Source organism: Terrapene carolina, unplaced genomic scaffold (genome assembly GCF_002925995.2).
Source record: "Terrapene carolina triunguis isolate 2854851 unplaced genomic scaffold, T_m_triunguis-2.0 Scaffold88, whole genome shotgun sequence".
Taxonomy (NCBI): Eukaryota; Metazoa; Chordata; order Testudines; family Emydidae; genus Terrapene; species Terrapene triunguis.
Window position 1 is genome coordinate 6,664,205 of NW_020664439.1, and position 23,150 is coordinate 6,687,354.

Sequence of the window (23,150 nt, forward strand, 5' to 3'; positions counted from 1 at the left end):
AAGTTTATGATTTTCTTAATTTCATTTTAAGTCAGTCGCTACTGAATCCCATAGTAATTATCTGTGATATATGCATGTACTATTGACTGCCAATTGACGCAAAATCATCAAATGATCAGATGTTTATTCATCAAATAATGAAAGCTAAAAAGTGAACTTCAAAACAATTAAGGAGTACTTACCGTGGCAGAGAGTTGTGGCCCATTCAATTGTGCATGCAGGATGGCTTCATTGATTGAATTCCTGATTCCCAGAAGTGCAAGTTCCAGATCATGTGACCCAGCCATTTCATTAGTCAGATATTCCAGTGTGGAGATATACTCCCTCCATTGAGTATCCAGCTCTGACACACTGGCCAAACAGCCTCGCATTACATTTAGACAATATCCCACACAAGGTCTGATTAGTGTCAGTCCTTGGCAATGTGGACAGTACTGCATCTTCACTAGTGCTTTGCTACATTCCTTTGTAAGAGCGGCATGTTCAGTTGTGTTTATCACTTCAATGCCCATATTGAGGGCCTGATTTAGCATCCTACTTGCCCAAAGAGATTTTGACAGCTCTGTAACCACTTCTTTAGAATAACGTCCAAAGGGATTTATGTCTTGTCTTGTTAGTCGTAGACACTCGGTATATTCCTCTGATAAATCTATAATTCCAGGATTTATTAGCCGACTGTAAACCAAAGGAAAGAGACTGTCGAAGAACCGTAAAACTGCATTTTCCACTGTAGTCTCAGCACCCAAAATATACAGAGAGAGGTCTGTAAAAAGTTCTTTGACAGGCTCTGCAGCTTCTTTTGCCATGGCTCTGTAAGCTGTCTCAAACAGGGAGGTTGTGTGATTCTCTGCAAAGCGAAGCAATGACTCAAAGGCCTCTGCAAAACATAGACATGTTAGAGGTTGATAGAAAAGTAGTTTATAACTTATTGATGCGCAGGGACACTGATAATAAAATTATATGACTCTGGCAGATTGCCCCAACAAGATTACCAGATTCTGACTGTTTAGTGCCTGATCCGCAGACAATTGAAGTCAATGGAAATATTCCCATTGATTTCAATGGGCTTTGGTTCAGGCCTGTGGGCAATACTTGGCAGGGCAAACCCACACCGCATTAGTAGCTGCCATTGTATGTGGGCAGGTCCATTTGCCACATTTCCAAAGCAACACTCTTTTTGACCAATAATTGACACATCTCCAGCTTACAATGAACAGTCTGACATTCTAGTAACAAGTACAAGTGAACCAAGAAATTAAGCATCAAATTCCTGAATCAGCAAAAACCCTTTCAATGCAACCTATGTCTTGCTGTTATGTGACAGTAAGGCAAGCTGGTAGGATTGCTTTATGATGAAATGCACTGCAATTGTAAGAACCCTGTTCTACAATAATTGCTTTACCATGCAGTATAAGCAATTTTATAATATTTGCATTTAATAAGAGGGAATATTCTTGTTCACTATTTCCTACTATCTTTGTTTTCACACTTCGCTCTCAGTCTTGTCATTCAGCAGTCTGTATCATTATCAGAATCAGTGACAAAGCTTTATAATATTAAGTCTAAAAAAACCCAGTTGACAGTAAGAATCACTTAAATGACCAAATATTTCAGTCAATAGAGACTTCCATCTTAGACCACATCTTCACTTCTCAAATATTACCATATTGATATGACTTGAAAAATAACTTAAGAACTCTATGCCATGTGACTAATACACTCCTTGATACATAACCATTGGCTAGTGCATGGATCAGCAACCTTTGGCACACGGCCCGCCAGAGTAAGCACCCTGGCAGGCCGGGCCGGGCCAGGCCGGTTTGTTTACCTGCCACGTCCGCAGGTTCGGCCGATCACGGCTCCCACTGGCCGTGGTTCACCACTCCAGGCCAATGGGGACTGCAGGAAGCAGGGCGGGCCGAAGGATGTGCTGGCGGCCGCTTCCCGCCGCCCCCATTGGCCTGGAGTGGCGAACCGCAGCCAGTGGGAGCCGCGATCGGCCGAACCTATGGACATGGCAGGTAAACAAACCGGCCCGGCCCGCCAGGGTGCTTACCCTGGCGAGTCGTGTGCCAAAGGTTGCCGATCCCTGGGCTAGTGTTTAAATTGCTTCCCACCTCACATAATCTAGCTGCTACCCCCATAGAACTATTGAAATCATGCATCAAAAAGACAGAAAAACAAGCCATTTACATCCCTCTAAAGACTATTCAGGTTTATAAAATATACACTTGTAATGATTTGGACTTTTGATGTGGAAAGTGAATATGTACTAGAATGAAGATTAAATAAGAACATAAGAACAGCCATACTGGGTTAGACCAAAGGTCCATCTTGCCCAGTATCCTGGCTTCTGACAGTGGCCAATGCCAGGTGCCCCAGAGGAAATGATTAGCACAGGTAATCATTAAGCCGTCCATCCCCTGCTCCCATTCCCAGTTTCTGGCAAACAGAGGCTAGGGACACCATCCCTGCCCATCCTGGCTAACAGCCATTGATGGACCTATCCTCCATGAATTTATCTAGTTCTTTTTTGGAACCCTGTTATAGTCTTGGCCTTCACAACATCCTCTGGCAAGGAGTTCCACAGGTTGACTGTGCATTATGTGAAGAAATACTTGCTTTTGTTTGTTTTAAACCTGATGCCTATTAATTTCATTTGGTGACCCCTAGTTCTTGTGTTATGAGAAGGAGTAAATAAAATTTCCTTATTTACTTTCTCCACACTAGTCATGATTTTATAGTCCTCTATCATATCCCCCCTTATTCATCTCTTTTCCAAGCTGAAAAGTCCCAGTCTTATTAATCTCTCCTCATATGGAAGCTGTTCCATACCCCTAATCATTGTTGTTACCCTTTTCTGAACCTTTTCCAATTCCAATATATCTTTTTTGAGATGGGGCACCCACATCTGCACAAGTATTCAAGATGTGGGCATATCATGGATTTATATAGAGGCAATATGATATTTTCTGCCTTATTATCTATCCCTTTCTTAATTATTCCCAGCATTCTATTCCCTTTTTTGACTGATGCTGCTCATTGAGTGGATGTTTTCAGAGAACTATCCACAATGACTCCAAGGCCTGGTCTACACTAGGGAGGCAGCTATGTGAATAACATAGCTGAAGTCGACGTACTTAGATCTACTTACTGCGGTGTCTTCACTACGGTGAGTTGACTGCTGCAGCTCCCTCGTTGACTCTGCCTGTGCCTCTCGCTGAGCTGGAGTACAGGAGTCGACGGGAGAGTGCTCGGGGATCAATTTAGCACATCTAGACTAGATGCAATAAATCAATCCCCGCTGGATCGATCGCTGCCCGCCAATCCGGCCGGTAGTGAAGACATACCCCAAGATCTCTTTCTGAGTGGTAACAGCTAATTTAGACTACATCATTTTATATATATAGTTGGGATTATGTTTTCTAATGTGCATTATTTTGCATTTATCAACATTGAATTTCATCTGCCATTTTGTTGCCCAATCACCAGGTTTTGCAAGATCCCTTTGTAGCTCTGCACAGTCTGCTTTGAACTTAACAATCTTGAGTAGTTTTGTATCATCTGCAAGTTTTGCCACCTCCCTGTTGACCCCTTTTTCCAGATCATTTATGAATATGCTGAATAGCACTGGTCCAAGTACAGATCCCTGGAGGACACCACTATTTACCTCTCTCCACTCTGAAAACTGAATAAAGCTTGGCATATAAAAAACAACCTTGGATAAGCCTGGGCAGTAGCTCAAAGAGCGCTTGAGAGGTAAACGTTAAAGTTTCTATTTCACAATGACTAGGGTGCTGCTTCTTGCAGAACAACACTTCAGGGGAGGGTTAAAGAATAAAATCAAATCAAAAACTGCTCTTAGGGTATGGCTACACTACCCACCTGATCAGTGGGCAGCGATCGATCCAGCAGGGATCGATTTATTGTTTCTAGTCTAGACACGATAAACCAACCCCCGAGCCCTCTCCCGTCGACTCCTGTACTCCACCGCCGCAAGAGGCGCAGGCGGAGTCGACGGGGGAGCGGCAGCAGTCAACTCACCGCGGTGAAGGCACCACGGTAAGACAATCTAAGTACGTCAACTTCAGCTACGTTATTCACATAGCTGAAGTTGCATAACTTAGATCGACCCTTCCCCCCACCCCCCACACACACACAATGTAGACCAGGGCCACAGCAGACGAGTAGTGGAGTAATGTAGGTGCAACTACCACTCTGACAATTACTTTCTCAATATTAACCTCTGATTGACTTGCCTTTTAGCTGATGTTTGGGAGGGGGATGGGGAAGGGTTTGGGGAGAAGTTTGCTGCACATCACAAACAAGAAAACAAAATTACATCCAATTAAAACAATCTATAGTTGATCTTTTCCCTACATCACTTTACACCAGGGCTGAGGCTCTCGCCTTAACAGGTTTATTGCCTCATCACAGCAGCGCCATGTAGTCTGGTAACATTTGGAACAAACTGCACTTTCTCTTATAGCGGGGCCCGGCAGAGGCGTAGCTGGGATGACATAGGCCAGGATTAACATGCATTGGCAGAACTATGTTGAAAAAGCTTGCACAGTGCCTTTCCGTATTATGGCTGCCTGTGCTACTACTCCCTCAGTGATTTGATTTGAATGCTCATGACAGCAAAGGGTACTATTTAACTAGGCTGCTAACTCAAGGTGTCCCACAGTACATTGTGTAAATCAGTATTTTAGCCACTATTTTTTAAACCCGGAGAACAACTGCATCAGAATCACTCCAGCCATCTTCATGGTATTACAGCAATTAATACCATGGAAGGGTTTTTTTGTTTTGTTTTGGTTTTAAATCCTAGAACTTAAGAATCCAGCTAGAATTTGGTTTAAAAAGAAAAAGTTCGCTCTCAGGCAGAGCCCTGGTTTGCCAAGTTTCAGCCTGAAGCAGATTTTTACAGCTATGTTACAAAATTCTGCAAATGGGGTTTATAATGGAAATACTGACACAATCTTAACTCTAACATAGTTAACTACATAGCACTGTGCTAATAAAATATATTTTCTTTGCCAACACACCCCTATTTAATGTTTTTTGTTTGCTTTATTTTATTCTAGTGGAAATCTGAACGCTTTTTATTTGACTGAAACCATTCAAAACAAATATGTTAATAAAAGAAAAAGTGGAAAGCATTAAGGCCCCTTTTTGTGTTCTTTTCTATTAATGATATTGATCCTTATATCTGCAGTATGGGGAAAAAAGAAAGATTGTTCTCCCATGTCATATCAGCACCTGTAGATTCCCACATTGTCACTTTACATATCTAACCCTTAATTGTGTATTGCAACCATTCTCCAAACAGGACTGAATGAGACATGCTTAAGAGCCAATCTAAGGCATCCTTAAGAAGTTACAGTTGAATGAAATAGCACCTTTCCTGCCCCCTCACCACTGTACCATACCCTTGGCCATTCCAGCATGAGGAACAAAGGACTGAAACCAAAAATCAAGCATCCAGCACTGACACTTCACAACACAAGTACTGACCCAGCAACCTCTTATGCAAGTGCTTAACTAAGCATGTAAGCAGGCTGATTCAAGTCAAAGGAACTGCTCATGGGCTTAAAATTAAGCACGTTTCTAAGACACTGAATGATCCAGGCCATACCCACTATGCTATCAGATCACAACAATGTTGTTTTAAAAATATCTAGGACTAAGTTGTAGTTTTTGTAGCTCAAGCGGTTACGCCTCTGTTAAAACAATAGTGTATGAAAAATGACAGCAGTAAGTAGAGGGAGATTTTCAAAGTCAGAAAGGGCAAAATGGCATCTAAATCCCATTAAAAGTCAATGGGATTTGAGCATGTAACTCCTCAAATCTCCCCCTGAATCTGCACTTTAAGGGTAAGTTTATGATCAAGGTTAGTAGTGGAATATGTTGACATTGTGCTATGACTATCAATCTGCTTCTAATGTTCACACAGTCTCATTCTTCTGAAACTGAGTTTATTTAACATTGAAATTACCATGTTGACTAGAGGCCGCATTGTACAAGGCGCTGTATAGACAGTAAATGACAATGCCTGCCCCAAAGGTCTCAACTAGTAAAACAGCTTTCACCAGCTTTATTGGGACATTAGGTTGTTAGCAGATGACAATACACTTTGTTTCTAATCATTTTATTGTGAAAATTCTGCACTCCATAAAAACAAAAATTAAAATGTAATAAAATAGAAATGTTTCTGACAATGCCACTTGTTTCCTAGTGTGATGGGAAGAAAGTCAATTGTGTAGATAGTACCTCCTGGAAACTGAACTGAAATGTGCCAAGTTCACAGTATGAAAAGAAAATTTTTGTTCACTTTAGATTTGCGGGGAAGGGCTGTAAGTATATTAAATGACATTTGATTCAATCACCAAAAAAAAAATGAAAACTGTCACTTTTAGGCACTCAACAATCTTGAAGGAAGGAAATCTGCATGCTTTTTTCCATTGTTATAAAACACTATGAAAGCACTAGATTGGCTGAATAGCCGTAGCCCTCTAATTAAGAATAATGGGGCCTCATGCAGTTGAATGAGTTCTGTAACAATGGACAGTTTCCACTTGGATTGTACAAAGGAAGCAAGCTGACCATCTTGTTTGAAAAGTTTTTAATTATATACTTTTAATTCACTTTGTGGAGGATGTTGTATGACGTTTAAAAATTACTACAAAGCTTTCCCCTTATTTGAAACAGCGGGTGCTTATTTGTGGAGTCTAATAGAAAGTGTTGGAGACATTTATCGATTTGCAAAAGATCATTCTAAGCCTGATCCAAAGCTCATTCAAGTCAACAGAAAGACGGACACTGTCAGGCTTTGGATCCAGCCCTTTAACAGCAATGTCTATTTCAACACAATTTTACAAGTCGTTTCTATTATGACAAGAGACAAGCCTGAAGCAAACTCCTGGAATGGAATGCCCCTGAATTTGGGGGACATTCAAATTGACTCAAATTTCATATCTTGGGCCTATCTCTCATTCTAAAATATGCAGGGGAAATTAGCTTTATTTTCAGGTTCATTACCTGCCCATTTCAATTTGAGCCCATGTGAAATGTGAAACTCAGGATGTTTTCAGCCAACTTTTGAATTTTAAAACTATATGAGCTCACTGGTGACTATTTAATGAAAGCCAAGCAATGACATCTTCCATGGGGAGAGTTTTGCTCAAGTTGTTTATCATGCTCAGAGTGTACTTGACAGTGGGTTTGACATTGTGTCTGTGATGGCCCAACACAGCTGATCAAACACAGCTCACCTCTGGAAACTTCCCATCTGAACTGCTGGTCCTTTAAAATTAGCTTCTGGAGATCAGCCAAGTCATTACAGATTCCAGACTGTCTCTGCTTGTGCACTGTAGGTATAGAAACTCAATGCTGAGCAGCTGATTATTTTGTACACTAGGGTTCTCTGCTGGTTCTCAGTGCTAATGCACAATAAGAAATAATGCTTGATGCATGGCACAAAAAAAGAACAAACTTTCACTCAAAGGGACAAGGTGGGTGAGGTAATATCTTTTATGGAGTCAACTTCAGTTGGTGAGAGAGACAAGCTTTCAAGCCACACATTACCCTCACCCACCTTGTCTCTCTAATATCCTGGAACTGACATGGCTGCAACTACACTGCATACTAGGGTGACCAGATGTCCCGTTTTTAAAGGGACAGTCCCATATTTAAGCCTTCCTGCAGGTGTCCTGACTTTTTTTTAAAAACAGTCAAATTGTCACGTATTTGCTGTCTCTCCACCCCCAATCAGTTGTGGCAGTCCTGCTGCTGGCTAGATCCCTGCTCGCCAGCTGCCCACCCACCAGCGGTGAGTGGGGGGGTCCAGTGGTCAACGATGGGGGTGAGTGTGCAAGACTGGTGGCAGGGTGAAGATGCAGCGCACAAGGCCAGCTGCTCCCCCTGCTGGTCCATTAGCTCAGCCCACTCTGCATGTCAGCTCTCAGCCAGCAGGGCCCCAACCCCCATCCTGGTTTTGGCCGATGCCGGCTGCGTGCAGGGAGCTGCGGTGGCTGGTGAGTGTGGGTAGGCGCCAGGCGGGAGCCAGTTATGTATCAACTCTGCTGCCCACCCAGCCTTTTACGTGTTCCCCCTCTCACTGTCATCTCCCTGCTTTGTCCCTTCACCACCTCCAGCCCTGCTGCTCCTACATATCCCCCCTGCCAGGGCGCGTCCCTCTCCCAGAGCTGTGCAGAGAACCAGCCCCTGGTCGGAGTGCTCAGCTCACCAACAACCTGGCTGGCAGGCTCCTTCCTTCCCCCTCTGCCTCTGGCTGGGCCGATGCCCCGGGAAAGCCCAAGATCCTCCCGCCCGGGGCGCTGGCCAGGAGGATTGAGCCCTGCATGTGCCAAAGCCCTGCACAGGGCTGGCACGGGGAAGCCTCTCTGCCCCTCAGCTAAGCTCTGGAGTGGCAGCAGGGAAGCTATTTCCAGCCTGTTCACGCCCAAACCTGCAGGCTCCACGGCAGCCCCCTACTTAGCACCCTCTTCCCCTGCCTGCTCTGGTCTGCTCCATCTCCTAGGCACCCTCCCCTGCTGAACCACCTCTTGGCAGAGTTTGCTGAAGCCCCTGCAGTCAGGTTCCCCTGGCCCTGGTGCACAATGCACCCTTAGGGCTTAACTCCTTCCTGCCTGCACTATAGTCAGTGGTCAGCAGCAGCCTGGAGGTGTTAGCTGCCTTTTGACACTGTGTGGGCAGGAAGGGATAAGCTGCTTCCAGTCACAGAGTGGGGGGAAAGAGATGAGTTCTGCAAAGACACGGGCCAGGTCATCCCTTTCCCGCCTGTGGTTGGAATCAGCTCCCGTCCCTTCCCTCCCACACCGTGTTGAAAGGCTGCTGTTGGCCACATATCGGTGTGAACCCTGGCAGAAATCTGGGGAGGATGGCATGTGACCCTGCGTGCCCCCCTACTTGTGGCCTCAGCAGCACGCAGCACCAGGAGAGGCGGGTCCGTCCCGGGGGCCCATTAGCAATAAACACTGCATTCTAGAGTGATGCATTACTTCTGATAGAAGGAAATTCACTATTTAAGACATGCAAAGGACCTCACATGGGTCCTCTGCACTGGGGTAGATTCCACACACCAAATGCAGTAAGAGTAGGTCTGACTCTGATCTCAAGCCAGCTGTACGCTGGTGTAACTCCATTCACTCTAGTGGCGCTACTACTGATTTATTCCATGGCAAGATCAGAATCAGGTCCACATATCTCGGGATCTCTGTTTAGTCTTCAAGTACAAAGGGAGCTGTAGGGATTCAGCTGTTTGTGCAGAACAGTCCTGGAATCTGCACAGGATGGCTGAGGCAGATTCAGGAAATGTGTACCAACCCACCCTACACTGCAGAGCTAACACCTTCCACAGAACACCCTAACCCTCTTCTGTGAGTTTCCTGTGGAAGGGGGCAATTGGGCCCTCAGTAACGATGTAAAAAAAATATATCATTTACACAAATTGAGCCAGATCCCCATTTGGTATAAATCAGTGTTGCACCACTAAAAACAATGGACCTATGGTGATTTACTCAGGCTGGGGATCTGACCCATTGTTGTGATTTCTCATGTTATTTTTAAATTGATATATCAGTGTTTCAGTGCATGCCGCTCTCCACAACACTAATAATTCATTATACGATGCATTAACTGAACAGATGTTGCATTTAGGCAAAGTTATTTTAAAAAAAAATCCTTTTAACAACCAAGCCATGATATTAACTCTAGTAAGCACATTTAGTAGCCATCAGAAACAAAAATACAAGCAACAACAGAATGCAGAAATACTTATAAATGTAAAATGTACATACAGTGTAGCATAAGGACGCAAACGTGACAAATTCAAGTAGCACTGTTATTTGTTTAGCTCTAATATAGTCTCTTAAAGCCACACTAATATTTGGCTTTTTAGCCTTTGACTCCTTGCACTGATTACAAAGCTGCAAGCTGACAGAAACCACAATATGTAGAATAGGTGCTTTTGAATTCTTTTAGGTCCTTCAAGCTTTCTCTGTGATCCTTACAAGGTTTGCTAAGTTACAGTACAACATCTAGACTTCCTTCAGCAACAGGATTACAAGTCAAAATTTTGTTCTCAATTTTACACAGCACTTTATACATGCAAGACAAATTCAGTTAGTGGAGTTACACCTACAACCCTCTGTTGTCTGGCAATGAGAATTACTGATAAGAATAAAAGGACGAGCCAGCCTCTTGAAGTCTGGATGTTCGATTTGGTTCACAGCAGGGTAGACAAAAATCTATGATTTTTTTGACATTTTAAAAAAAAATCTTGGGTTTTTAAAATCAGATTATTGTATTTTGTTATTTATATTATAACATGCTTTTTTTTTAAAACATACACATCTTTAAATTAAATCTGAATTTAATACAAAATATGCTAAGGTCTAAACTTATTATAATCTCTTAAAACATTCAAATAATAAATATTCTGAATTCATGAGTCTTTATCACAACCTTTGAGTTAAAGGCTGCTTTTCTACAGGAAGGAAGAATCAGGGGACAAACATGTAACTTTTGTGGTCAAGCTTTATGAATATGGCACAACAGGTCACATACTGTATTAGGGGCTGTTTTGTTTTATTAAAATACATTTTATATGCTGTTATGTGCAAATTCCAGTTACCATCCTAATGAAGCTTGACACAAATCATGAGCAAAAAGTTAAATATGTAGTAAATAAGCAATATATCATTCATCTTTTCCTAACATAATAAAAATGTACAATTAATAAGAATCTGAAAATATTAAGCTCCATAATTGCTTAAATAAATGTATATAGTTATAGTGTATCCTCCTGGGTAGCAAAAAGTTGTACCAAATCTAGTGTAAAAGCTCTATTTAGTTGTAAATCAATGATTTAATGGTTATATCAACCAATGAGAATGCATCTTCCTGTAGAAAATAACTGAAGTGCAAATGGAAAAGTTGATTAAAATCAATTATTTAAATTGAGGCTTTTCACTTGGCAATTTAAATCATGATTTAAATCTCCTTGATGTAAATCAGTCTACCCAAGTTCACGGGGGTGTCATCCAAATGAATATGGATAGCTATCGTTTGGAAATCTCAAGAGATCAGGCTCTCACTTGAGACTTCCAGAACTTCTGCTAACAGCAATAAATCTAAAAAAAAAAAATGGAATTTTAATTTCAGGTTTAGCTTGATTTTCTATCTTGAGTGAAGGATGAAAGCTCTTTATTCACGTTAAATCATCATGTATGTTATTAGTTTTACACTGGCAGGCCATATGGACCATGTGGATGTAGTTGCTCTTGATGAAGCTGACAGCAGAAACAATTAACATATGTAAAGAACAGGGTTATATCAGCAATCTTGTGGCAGCAAAATGCCCATAAGGCAGGAAATTCAAGTTGCAAGTGTGCTCCCAAAGCCCTAAGGAACTGGGAGCCAATAGGAACTGCGAACACTCAGCCCTCCCCCACTTCCCCCCCTCACCCTCCACAAGAGGAAGGCCCTTATGTTGCTCTCTAGTGACCCCCTCTGGCATATATTGAATGGAGCTAAGAGACTCTAAGGGTATGTGTACACTGCAATTAAACACCTGTGGCCAGCCCAGGTCAGTTGACTTGTGCTCGCAGGGCTCAGGCTGCGGGGCTGTAAAATTGTGGTCTTGGGTTAGAGCCAGTGCTCTGGGATCATGTGAGGAGTGAGAGTCTCAGAGGCTGGGCTCCAGTACAAGCCCTAACATCTACACTGTGATTTTATAGCCATGCAGCCCTAGCCCTGCAAATCCAAGTCAGCCAGCACACGCCAGCTGCGGCTGTTTAATTGCTGCGTAGACATACCCTGATGGGTGCTACATCCACACCTCTTTTGCTGCCGGGAAAGTGAACACAACTCAGGTCACTTAAGTGGGGAAAATGGGGACTCCAACGAGATAGGAGAGAAAAAATGTAGAGAAATCATATCCTCATTTTTCTTTATTTAAAACAAGTTTAGTTATCAGCCTGAATTTTCTAATAGCATAAACTAGGGGCCGTAAGCCCAATGGCTAGATCCTCAGCTAGTATAAATTAGCGTCGCTCTACTGAAACCACTGGAACTGTGTAGTTTACAGCACTGAGGATATGGCCTAGTACTTCTAATAATAGTTTGAAAAAGCAATTTTTTTTTTTTTTTTTTAAAACAAGAGGTCAGCATTTTTCTTGGACAATGCATAGTTACAAGTCTCTTTTCAAAGGTCACAAGTTTGGAAACAGATATTCTGGTATATGACAATCTTCCCATATATCTCGATTTGCCATTCTTTTACACCAGTTTTACATCAGTGGAACTACACTGTAATGATTACAATGGAATTTCACCACCATAGATCAAAGTGTTGCAGAGTGCAGAATCCAGCCCTCAGGTACGTCCACACTGTAGTGCGAGCCCAGGATTAGTAGAAGTCAAGTTAGCAGACCTTGGGTGTGTTAACCCTGAGTGCCTACACTCATTTGTAACCCCAGGTTAGGAATTGTTGACCCCTCAGTCCCAACCTGGGACTCCAGTGTCTACACTGCATTATGCGGGCCTGAGTCTCACCACTCACATCCCAGACTTCCTAACGCCTTTTGTTAGTGGTGCAGTGTGGGAAAACTTGACTGTCCATGAAACTTGACTATCTAGAGGACAAAGACAATTGGCCTGTGGGATTGTAGAATACTTTTGGAGGAATCCCAGACCACGAATCCAGTGAGACTGCATCTATGCTGCAAAGCACCAAGGCTAGAATCCTAGGTCCTAGTTTGACTCAGGCTCGGATCCTCCACTCCCATGGGGTCCAGGGACTTTGGGTCTGAGCCCTGGGTTAGTGCAATTTGTGTGTAGGTGGAAGGGGGGTTAGGCTTGAGCCTGAGTTCGAACCGTGGGCTTACAATGCAGTGTAGACATACCTTGAGAGTACAAGGAAAACAGGAGTTAATGGGCAGTTTATCCTGTTATTCATCTATTAATTTACAGTCAGTTCAGCTATTTATCCAGGATACTGATGGTCTGATTCTTTTCACACACTTGACTAAATGAGGAGTAATTTTAATTAAGTCGATAATTAAACTGGTATAAAATCATTAGAAGGGAGATCAGAATCAGGCCAAATTTAATGATATACATGACTTTATTCTAGCTGTAAAATCAATTCATTTGAATACATTCTCTACAGCTAGTTTATTTTTTATTCTTTTTATGTTTGTGGATGTTTGGTCTGGGATTTAAAAGGACACTATTGCTTCCCTCAGGGATGGGCAACTGGTGACCGCATCTCACCCCCAGATCATTTTATTTGGCTCCATACAGTACCAACTTGCTCCTACCAAACAGGCCGTTACCATATTGGGAGTCTCTAGCTGCTTCAAAAGGAGCAAAGCTAAAGCCAAAATATATTAGCATCAGCTAGCAAAAGGGATTAAATGGAGGCAAAACACTTTGAAGTTATGCCAAGAGAGTGTCTTCTGAACTTTAATGGCAGCCATACCCTGCATAGACAGACAAAGCCAGGGTGTGACAGCTGCCCATAAACATATCTATTGCACAAAACAGCAGTCCAGTGCTCAATCACCAGGAGCTAATAAACCTATACAGCAGACCATCTTGTATGACTCAATTACAGACAACCTGGGGGGAAAAAAACAAATCAGGAATCTGCTGTTGCATTTATAGGTAATACCATTAACTGCTCTAGGATTCCATCTTTAGTCCCTGTGATGAAATGGCCGATATTGCTCTTCATAAGAGCACATCAGAATGTGGTAGCTCCTTTCAATAGACATCGGCCCTTGGATTCTTGAGTCTGGCCAACCTATGCTCAGTACAACACCAAGGGGTGGAAGTTTTACAGTGCTTAATACTAAATAAAATAAAGAAAGCTACTCCTATGCTCCCTTTACCTTGCAGTTGGTCCCCAGCCTAAGTTAGACTAGGCCTGAGGCTGCTGTGACTTATAACCAGCTGCCCAAGGTCTTTAAAAGTTCTGGCAACCAGAGATAGTCAGAGCACAGACACACCCTGTCTTGTCCCCTTTCCTTAGGAATGTCCCTTGCACCCGCAGCTGGGTGTGGGGACACTGCTACAGTGGCTCTATGATACCTGATGATTCCCCAGTGAATGCCCAAGCTCTTCAGCTGAAATGAGTTTCCAGCAGGATTGTAAGGGGACTGATTTTCAATAGGAGTTGGATACCAAACTCCATTAGGCAACTGAAAAACCCAGTTTAGGCATATATATCTCCATGTATGTTTGGATATGGGGACACACAAATCTCTTTTTCAGAGTCAGTCAATCTACAGGTTTTCTTCAACTCTAACTTTAATTGCGCGTTTAATATGAAATCAAACAAATGGTGCTGGGATGAAAAACACATGGTTCAATTTTTGGTGAAACGGACAAATATTTGAAACAATTAGTGCTAGATTATTTTGTTTTTTCTGTATTTGATGCTGGCACATAACAACAGTGACAGAAGCGATATCACCCAGCCAAAGACAGATCCATCACCTTCCAGGTTGGCAGCACAATTGGCTAGACATACAGATATAGGAGGCACTCGTGTTACAAAAACAATTTAGATCCAGATATAGATAGCTTCTTTGGTGCTGGCTTAGCCATTTCACATGAAATCGAATGGTAATTTCTGCAGTCCATATTTTGGAAATATTTCTGCACTGCTGCATATAGTCATCATAATACATCATTGCCAATCTTAGGAGTCCTCTTGCTTGACGATTAACAAAACAGCAATATACAATGAAGTCACTATTGGCTGCAAAAATATTAATCAAAGACACAGTCAAGGGAGACCTGCATGTACTTCAGTGCCAAGCTGCGTCTGCCAGTGTTCTTTGCTATGTCTTGATCATCCTTTCTAAAGAAAACACTGGACGGAAGAGTTTATCCAAAAACTCCTCTCCAAGATTATGCGCTTAGGACAATTGGCTAAATAGTGAACAGTTTAAAAAAACAAAAACTTTAAAAAGCTCTGTAGCCAATCTTCGTTCTTCTGATAAATACAAACACTGACCAAGACTGCTTATCTAAACAATTAAATCGGAATTGTATTATTTTGCTACAAGTCATTTCTATATAATTGTATATTATTCTTATATGCTGTAATTGGAGATGGTAATTGTTTATTCCTTTTAAGGTGAGCAGATTAGAGTACAACTAGTTTATGTGAGTGGTGAAAAGGCTCGAGTCCAGATGTGGTGTAACCTTTAATGACACTAGTGTGCTTCTGCTGACAGAAAAATAAAACAAATAGTTCTCCTATTGCAGTAGGAGTCAGAGGGACTTCTAATGCTCCAATGGGATGATGAGCTAGATGAACCGAAAGCCTTGAGGACTGTGCAGCTATCCGTATTATTTCAATCAATCAAAATATTTCTAACATCATTCACATGATCTAAACCAGCTGAATTTGAGCCTGGCAGCTACTATTTTATGCTCTCAGCTCATTAGTATTAACCAAAGCTGGGCAAGTGCATTCAAATAAAAATTACGAATGTGCTTCAACGGTATTTGCGAGCACTATTATTTACTCCTTGAGAATGTCTGTGTTAGGAAAATATGTTCTCAAGAATGTGCAAGGAAAGGAAAATGCTGTAAATACGTATTTGCACACAAATAATCCTGTATATATGTATTCAGAGGTATCTGTTCTGTTCATGTGGCTAGTATGGAAGTTCTTTGTGGGTTTGGTAGCCATTCAAATCAGGAAGCAGACACAATACCATTTGATTTAGCTGATCGACCACACAACATGGATAGCAAATACTTGAAGCAACATCCCCAGTGAGTAATCTGTGAGCTATCCACTGGCTGAAATACATTTACACAAATCATTTGTCAAATAACTTTGATGAGCAAATCCGTAACAATCAAAGTCTGTTTACAGATAAATTAATTAACAGGCAGAATGTATTGAATAGACAGGATGCTGAAAGAGTTCACCTAGCTCCATATGTAGTAAAATTTTATGTTTGTATTTTATATAATTTAAAATAAAGAATAAAAATAATGATGTAGCATGTATTAAATGTATTGGTGTATAATTTGATCATATCCTGCCAGCCACCCTTTTTGAATAACAGAAAGGAATGGCCTAATGGGTAAAAATACATCAGCCAGAATCTGTGTCTGGCCTGATTTCAAAGCACTAACAGACCTTTGAGGGTCACCAATTTGTTGTAGATTTAGCATTTTAAAATAAGTAAAAGAATGCCATAATTGTTTTCTTCTGCATTGCAATTTGTTGTTTCTGTTCAAAATATTCTGTGTAAATTAATTCTGTTTTGTATGTGAACGAGGAATATATGTGTTAAAAAAATAAGTGTAAAGGCCATCGCTGAACCAGATGTACGAGGGAGGAACCGGAGACAGACGCAAGGGTGCCAGGCGGCTGCAATACGCCCCTATTGAAATGTCAGAGGGCAGCAAATTAATTACTCTAACAATAAAACAGGCACCTATCAATGGAACCAAAATAGCTGTAATCAAAACTAGCATAAAATAACTTCCTAAAAAAATAATTAAAAAAATAAATAAATAAAAAATGAAAAAAACAATTTAAAAAAAACAAGCACTCAAACAATTATTAATTACAGCATGACGGTGCAAAACTCATTAGTCCCAATAGTGTGTGTATGTTGTAATTAAATGCATATGCTAATTGTTGTATCTTCAATAAATGAAAAAGATCCTTTATGCTTCTTATAAGCATAACACATACTTGGTGGAGATCAGTTTGTTTCAGGATTTGAACCCTGAGGGTTTGGACTCCACTGTGAGGCATGGAGGATGGCGCAAAGCACTGTTGTACAGAGAGTTGTTCAGGGATTAGGGGGGTGGTCAAATGATCAATTTGTTTTTATTTTAAGGAATGTCCATTATTAGAAAACAGTATGAAAATAAAATTTCATCAAATAGATTGAAAGAGAACCAGTTTAGGGTCTCTGAACAGACTAATGAGTTGAACCTTCACTGGGTTCTGTCTCTCTGCCACCATCAATAAAAGGGAACTGAGGGAGGGACACTGCTATCCTTCCCTTTTTGCCATCATATGGGAGCATGAGGTGGCACATTTTCAGAGATAGGAAAGTTTTTGCAAAGGGCAGCATTTGAGCTAACTGGACCCCGAGACTAAAACTATATGAACAGATGCATGTTTGCATGGGGAAGTGAAGAAAGTGTCCATTGACTTTTTTAGAAATACACATTCTGCTAAAAAAAAAAAAATGCAACAACCTACAGAATATTTTAAAAAATAAAAATTAGCCCAAGGCAATTTTACTCCATGGGATTAGACCAGCACATCGTTCCCAGTCACTCTTTAAATCAGGTCCTGGATAAGGTTCTAGGTAGGTTCGGGCATAATGTTTAAAAATTAGTTAGAAAGATTAAGTCCTTGATCCAACAATGGAATGAATTTCATTGTGTTAGATCAGGCCTTAGAAGAACTAAATCTGCCCTGACTGCTCTTCTTGAAGGTCACGGTGTTTTGAAGTTAGAATGGGTTGTTGTGTCATCACATCTGAGATGGCTTGATGGTGAATTTAAATATCTACAGCTATAATTCATTTGAGTGAACACAGCTTTGCACAGTTTTCCCATTGTTTTTCTAGACTCTAACAGTCTGACTATTAAACTCTAACACACCTTTAAGAACTTTACTTAGTTGCTGCCAAAAAACTTTCCAAAAGGTGCAGCTCTAAGGGATTTCCATTTGGTGAGAAACCCAAGGGGAGAGCTAGATTTGAGGATACAGGGGACCAACAGAAGTTGGTCCAATAAAAGATATTACTTCCCCCCCCTTGTCTTTCTATACAGTATACACACTTAGAGTTTTTAAAATATTTCGAAGACATAGCATGGAGCCTTCACCCCTGAACCTTTGTAGATATTTGCCAGTACAATATGGACACACATTGAAGACCAGATGTAGTTTGGTCATTCATCCTAGTTCTTTGAAATGTGCATAATAAAATAAATCACAACCATTTTTTTATTTTGCCTCTTTTGTGCATCACTAATTGTTTGTATTGTACTCTCACTTCACAACCCCAACCACTGTCCAGGCCCCACTGTGCTAGGCCCTTCACAGAGTACAAGTCAGTCCCTGCTCTGAAGTGCTTACAATCTCTATAGACAAGTGCATTATCAAAGTCCACAATGGTTAATCATGAGCTCTGTAGTGCAACAGAGGGAACCAATAGAGATTCTGGGCCTAATTCTGTTCCAACTTCACCGGGAGTTACATCAATGTAAATACGAGCAGAAACAGACCCATTATCTTCAAAGGGCCATATATAGTTAGCCCCATCTATAATCACTCAAGTGTGTCCAGGAGCAGGGAATTTGTAATAACTGAGCTACAACTTAATGATACAAGTACGGTTAAGGGGTAGTATACTAGAAAAATGTGATAAGCTGGGAATGCACCAAGAAGTAGGTAAAATGTAAACATATTATGACACTATCGCACCATACTATTCTGAAGGTGGGCAATATTCCAAAAACAGAGGGGGGAAATGCCAGAAATTGCTTATGCAGCTTTCATTCAAATGAAAACTATGGAGAAAGTAAAAATTATGCTAACTACACACAGTGCCAGGTACTAATAGTGGACAGGAAAAGATGCTACCACTCAAGAGAGAGCTCAAAGGCACTGCGAATTTGACACATTTGGGCTTGGAGAGAGAGCAAGCTGGGATTTCCAGAGGCACTGTAGAGTGCTCTCTGTTGTCGGATTCACAGAAGGCATTGATGATGAACCTCGAGGAGCTGAGCACCGTATTGGTTGCAAATGGATAAAAGGAGAAGTAGTGGGTCTAAATTATACCTCGAGTCTTTTAGTATCTGAACACATCCTCCACCACAATATTGAATAATCTTTATATAATTGCTGTCTGACACATTGTGGCATGACATATTTGTGTATTTTCTGGCAGGGAAATACTTTACAGCTGCCAGTAACTTTGGGGCAAAGCAGAAAGTGAGGTATTTTATTTGTATACCGCTGGTGTATTGTAAGCTATTAAGAAGGGAATGGCAAGTATTTTAAAAGGTTATCGTTGCTTAAAAATGATTTTTTTCTTGTAAAGCCCATCAAGGCAAATCAGGAATTTGATCTGCTCAGATATAAGACTTTCTAAATACTTCTGGGAACTTTTTCATTAAGAGAGTAGCAACCAGACATGAGTCTCTAGAGAAAGACTTTTCTTGACCCTCTGATTAGATAGTTCAACTGGCAGTAGGAAAACTAATACGTTTGCTTCAGAAGGTCATGAACTGTTTCATGATTTCCAGCTGAATTGGTTAGGTCATTGACCTGTTCCTAAAATCTAAGAGAAAAATAATAACCACCCGAGACAGTACTAAGTTTAACCAAGCTAAAGGATTTTTTTTAAAGTGGTTTTTGCGCTATTGTTTATTTCCTGAAGTAGAAATATGCCAAATATTTTTGAGTCCTGTTTGAGTACTGGGGCCATGATGGGGATGGATGATAAAAAAAACCCACAACTTACAAAAAAAAAAAAAAAGATTAAGTGCACATTTATCAACAACTTTAAGCTGAAGAAAACAGCCTTTTATGTAGGGAACAGCAATAATGCAACCCTGTGTGCTCCACAATGGAGAGTTTCTAACCCAGAACTGCCAGCTGGCTTGGAAACTGAACTCCCTGTGCCCACATGCCAAGATTCCTGCTCTCAGTTGCAAGAGGAAAAAGGATCATCATTCACCATGGCAGCTAGACACTGAATGGCAGTTTTCACAATCACCGTGTTCCTCATCTCTTCAAAAGTGTGGACCACAAACACTTTTGGACCATTTCTCCTGGTTCTGAATTGGTTAATATGAAGTGGACGCTCCCTATTGAGAGTTCACTACATTCACCCACCCACATTTCTCAGAACTTGTTTGCTATCAAACTACCACAGGAAAGTTAAAAGGAATTTCCAGCACCAGCAGGTTTCTCTGCTTTAAAAAACAGCAGGTATCCATTAATTTTGTTTTCAGTCAGCCCTAAGGACTTGATCCAGTGGCCACTGAAGTCAATGGAAAGACTCCCATTGACTTAAATGGGTGTTGGATCAGGTCCATCATGAATATGGGAAAGCATGGCTGGTTTTGCTTTTTAAAAGCTTGACATGTTCACAAGCCTAGGGAGAACTTAATTAAACTCAGTAGAGAGATTAAAAGTTGAACGACATTGCAGATAAATTTAACATGTTTTTCTATGTGGTTCTTTCTTATGGTAAAGATTTCCTTCTTAATTCATCTTCCCAACTCCCTTTGAGTAAAACGACTGGCATGTGTTCAGCATATGGATCTGCACTGGCAGAGGTACAGGTGTTGGTGATTTTATAGTTAGCCAGATGTTTTGGGGAAATCAGCTACAGTTATTCCATAGAGAGACTGCACAGTCCATTAGTGCTAATAAATCAATAACCCTATAGTTCTCTATTGTAATTTTGCCTATATATGTATGTATAGAGAGAGCTGAGTTTAGAGTAGGTTTTCCAATCTCACTGACTACTGGAGGATAGCACAGGACAAGAGCAACAATAACACAGTCAAAAACAATTATAGGCTTTTTCTCAGACACAAAATAACTTCCAACATTTTAAAATAATAAAATCATCACAACAGCATGCTACATACTTCTATCACAAGCCAGGACCCCAGTGAAGCCAGCAGGGTTCCACAAGGTCACAGAAGTTTGCCTAAAGGCAAGAAGTTACAGGATCGAGGCCTATGCTCATTCATTTGTCATATACTTAAGCAACAGTCTGTTGTTATTGATGCCACAGTTGAGTAACTGACCACCACAGCGGATGAATTTTGAAAGAGCAGTAGGAGAGGAGCGTAAGGAAAAGCTTTGCCAATGTTTTGATATACAAAACTGGCTTTTGATTAATTCTTGTTTAACTTTTCCCTGCCAAAAACAAACTCACAGGATTTAGGTCTAAGCGAGTTGATTCATGCTCCATCATGACCAATGAGATCAGTTGAGACATTCTCATTGGTAGTCCTTAGATTTGTCCATCTAGAGTCTAGCAGCAAGGCAATATCAGTGGATGGTTCTTAACGCTGGAATTTTCCCATTAGTCCAATAGAGCTCAAGCTTGTTGACCTCCTGGGTATGCTGAAAGGCTATCTATTTATTCAGGCTTCTGGCTGAAGGGCCAGCGTAAAGGGGAGCTGGAGGTTCTTTTGTTTGGGGAGGCTTTTGAGTTCTCCTGAGATACCACTGAGTCAATGATGTGTTTTCATTTAAGTAGCTTTACTATGTACATTCATTCTAGAGAATGTGATAGACATTTCTGATACAGACGTAGTAGTGCAGGATTGTTCTCCCAGGACTAGGCACAATGGGAACCCTCCCTGTGTGTTACCTCTTCATTCCTAGGTGAAAAGCTGTATTGTGTGTGTAGGCGGGGGCAGAGTGGGAGTCAGCTGTTTCTATGATACCCACCCCTCCTCCCCATGATACGCTCCCCCCACCCCCACCCCAAGACCTCTCCAGGAGCAGGAGATCTGAATGAAGTCTGAGGGGGAAGCACAGCAGAGAATCCACAGGGAAGGTAATCCAACCTGAGACTACTTGTTCTTAGCCCCCATTCTGCACTGTGGAAAGCCCCTGTATAAGAAGCCCCACAGGCAGCCATCACTAGGGTGACCAGATGTCCCGATTTTACAGGAACAGTCCTGATTTTTGGGTCTTTTTCTTATATAGGCTCCTATTACTCCTTACCCCGTCCCAATTTTTCACATTTGCTGTCTGGTCACCCTAGCCACCACACTGGCATGTACAGCATTCTAGGCAATAGCATGAGATCCCTCCATTTGCATTAAATTGAACAGACTTTTTACTAGACAGATCTTGAAGCTCTGAGCTTCTCCAGTTGCAGCATAGCATTTATACACAGACTGATTTTCTGGTGCCTCCTCCAAACTCTTCTTCCCTGAAACCCACGCTCCTATCTCCAGGTTCCATGCAGGCTGGGTAGGGGGCATCACTGAACCTACTTCTCTGTCTTCCTCTGGACTCTGGGAAGGTTGGACAACCTCTATAAGGGAAAACCTCATGGATTTTTCCTTCCTCCCAGCCTCTTCCCACAGAAAGGAGTGATTCCTCACTTCTCAATAAAAGTTTTCTATTCTTTTTTTGTTTTATTATATTTTTAAGGTCCTGATTCAGCAAGGTACGTCAGCATGTGCCTAACTTCACTGGGACTCTTCATGTGCTTAAAGTTAGACGTGTGCTTAAGTACCTCACTGAATCTGGGTCTAAAGAAAGATAAGCAGCAGATAGCTTTGGGAGCAGGGGTAACAGCTTATCTGGGGCATAATTTTCCTCTCCTTCTTTCTCAAGCTGTTATAGAAGTCCCCCATGCATTTCGTCTCTATTACTTAGAAGTGTTTTGCAGATCACATCCTATATTTGGTTGGTTTAGTTTAGTTATGGGTTACCAGAGATAGAGACTCAATTATAGAAATATTATTATACTCCTATGAATTGAGGCTATATCAAATATACCTGTCACAGCAGAGGCTTTAATATGTAAGTTTTAAAGTCTCTCATTTGTATGCAGTTTTTATGTTCATGTTTAATGTTTTCTGTTCACTTAATCAACAATCTAATGAAAAATAAGAGTTCCTGATAAATCAATTCGACAATAGAAGCAAATTAGACATTTTGTTCCAGTAGACTTCCAACATGAATTATTGAACTGAAGGGTGATTTACTGCAAAAAGATAATACTGTATTCTATTTACAGTTCAGAACTTATTTTGCAGGTAGCTTTAATGAGACTTAAGCTAATGAGTATTCATAAATAAAGCTCCAATTCCACAATCTGATCTTGGCAAGTGGGCCCTTAGGGTGTGTCTAGACAGAGATAAGAAACCCATGGCAGACCCGGGTCAGCTGACTTAGGCTCACAGGCTCTGGTTCCAGGGGCAAAAATTGCTGTGTAGATGTTTGGGCTCACACAGGATCCCGAGCTCTGGGACCCTGTGAGAGTGGAGGATCTCAGAGCTCAGGCTCCAGCCTGGGTCTGAATGTTTAAACAGCAATTTTTAGCCCCACAGCCTGAGCCCTGTGAGCCCGAGTCAGTTGA

At 41.3% G+C, this 23,150-nt stretch overlaps 1 protein-coding gene across 3 annotated transcripts in view; it reads right to left on the reverse strand.

Annotated features, from left to right (window-relative positions):
* Nucleotides 1-23,150, reverse strand: part of LOC112112348 (glypican-5-like) — a 629,288-nt gene that overhangs the window by 479,746 nt on the left and 126,392 nt on the right. For all 3 annotated transcript variants that reach the window (XM_026649925.2, XM_026649924.2, XM_026649926.2), the window contains one exon: nt 183-877. In XM_026649925.2, the coding sequence (XP_026505710.1) occupies nt 183-877 (695 nt within the window). The remainder of the gene's footprint in view (nt 1-182; nt 878-23,150) is intronic.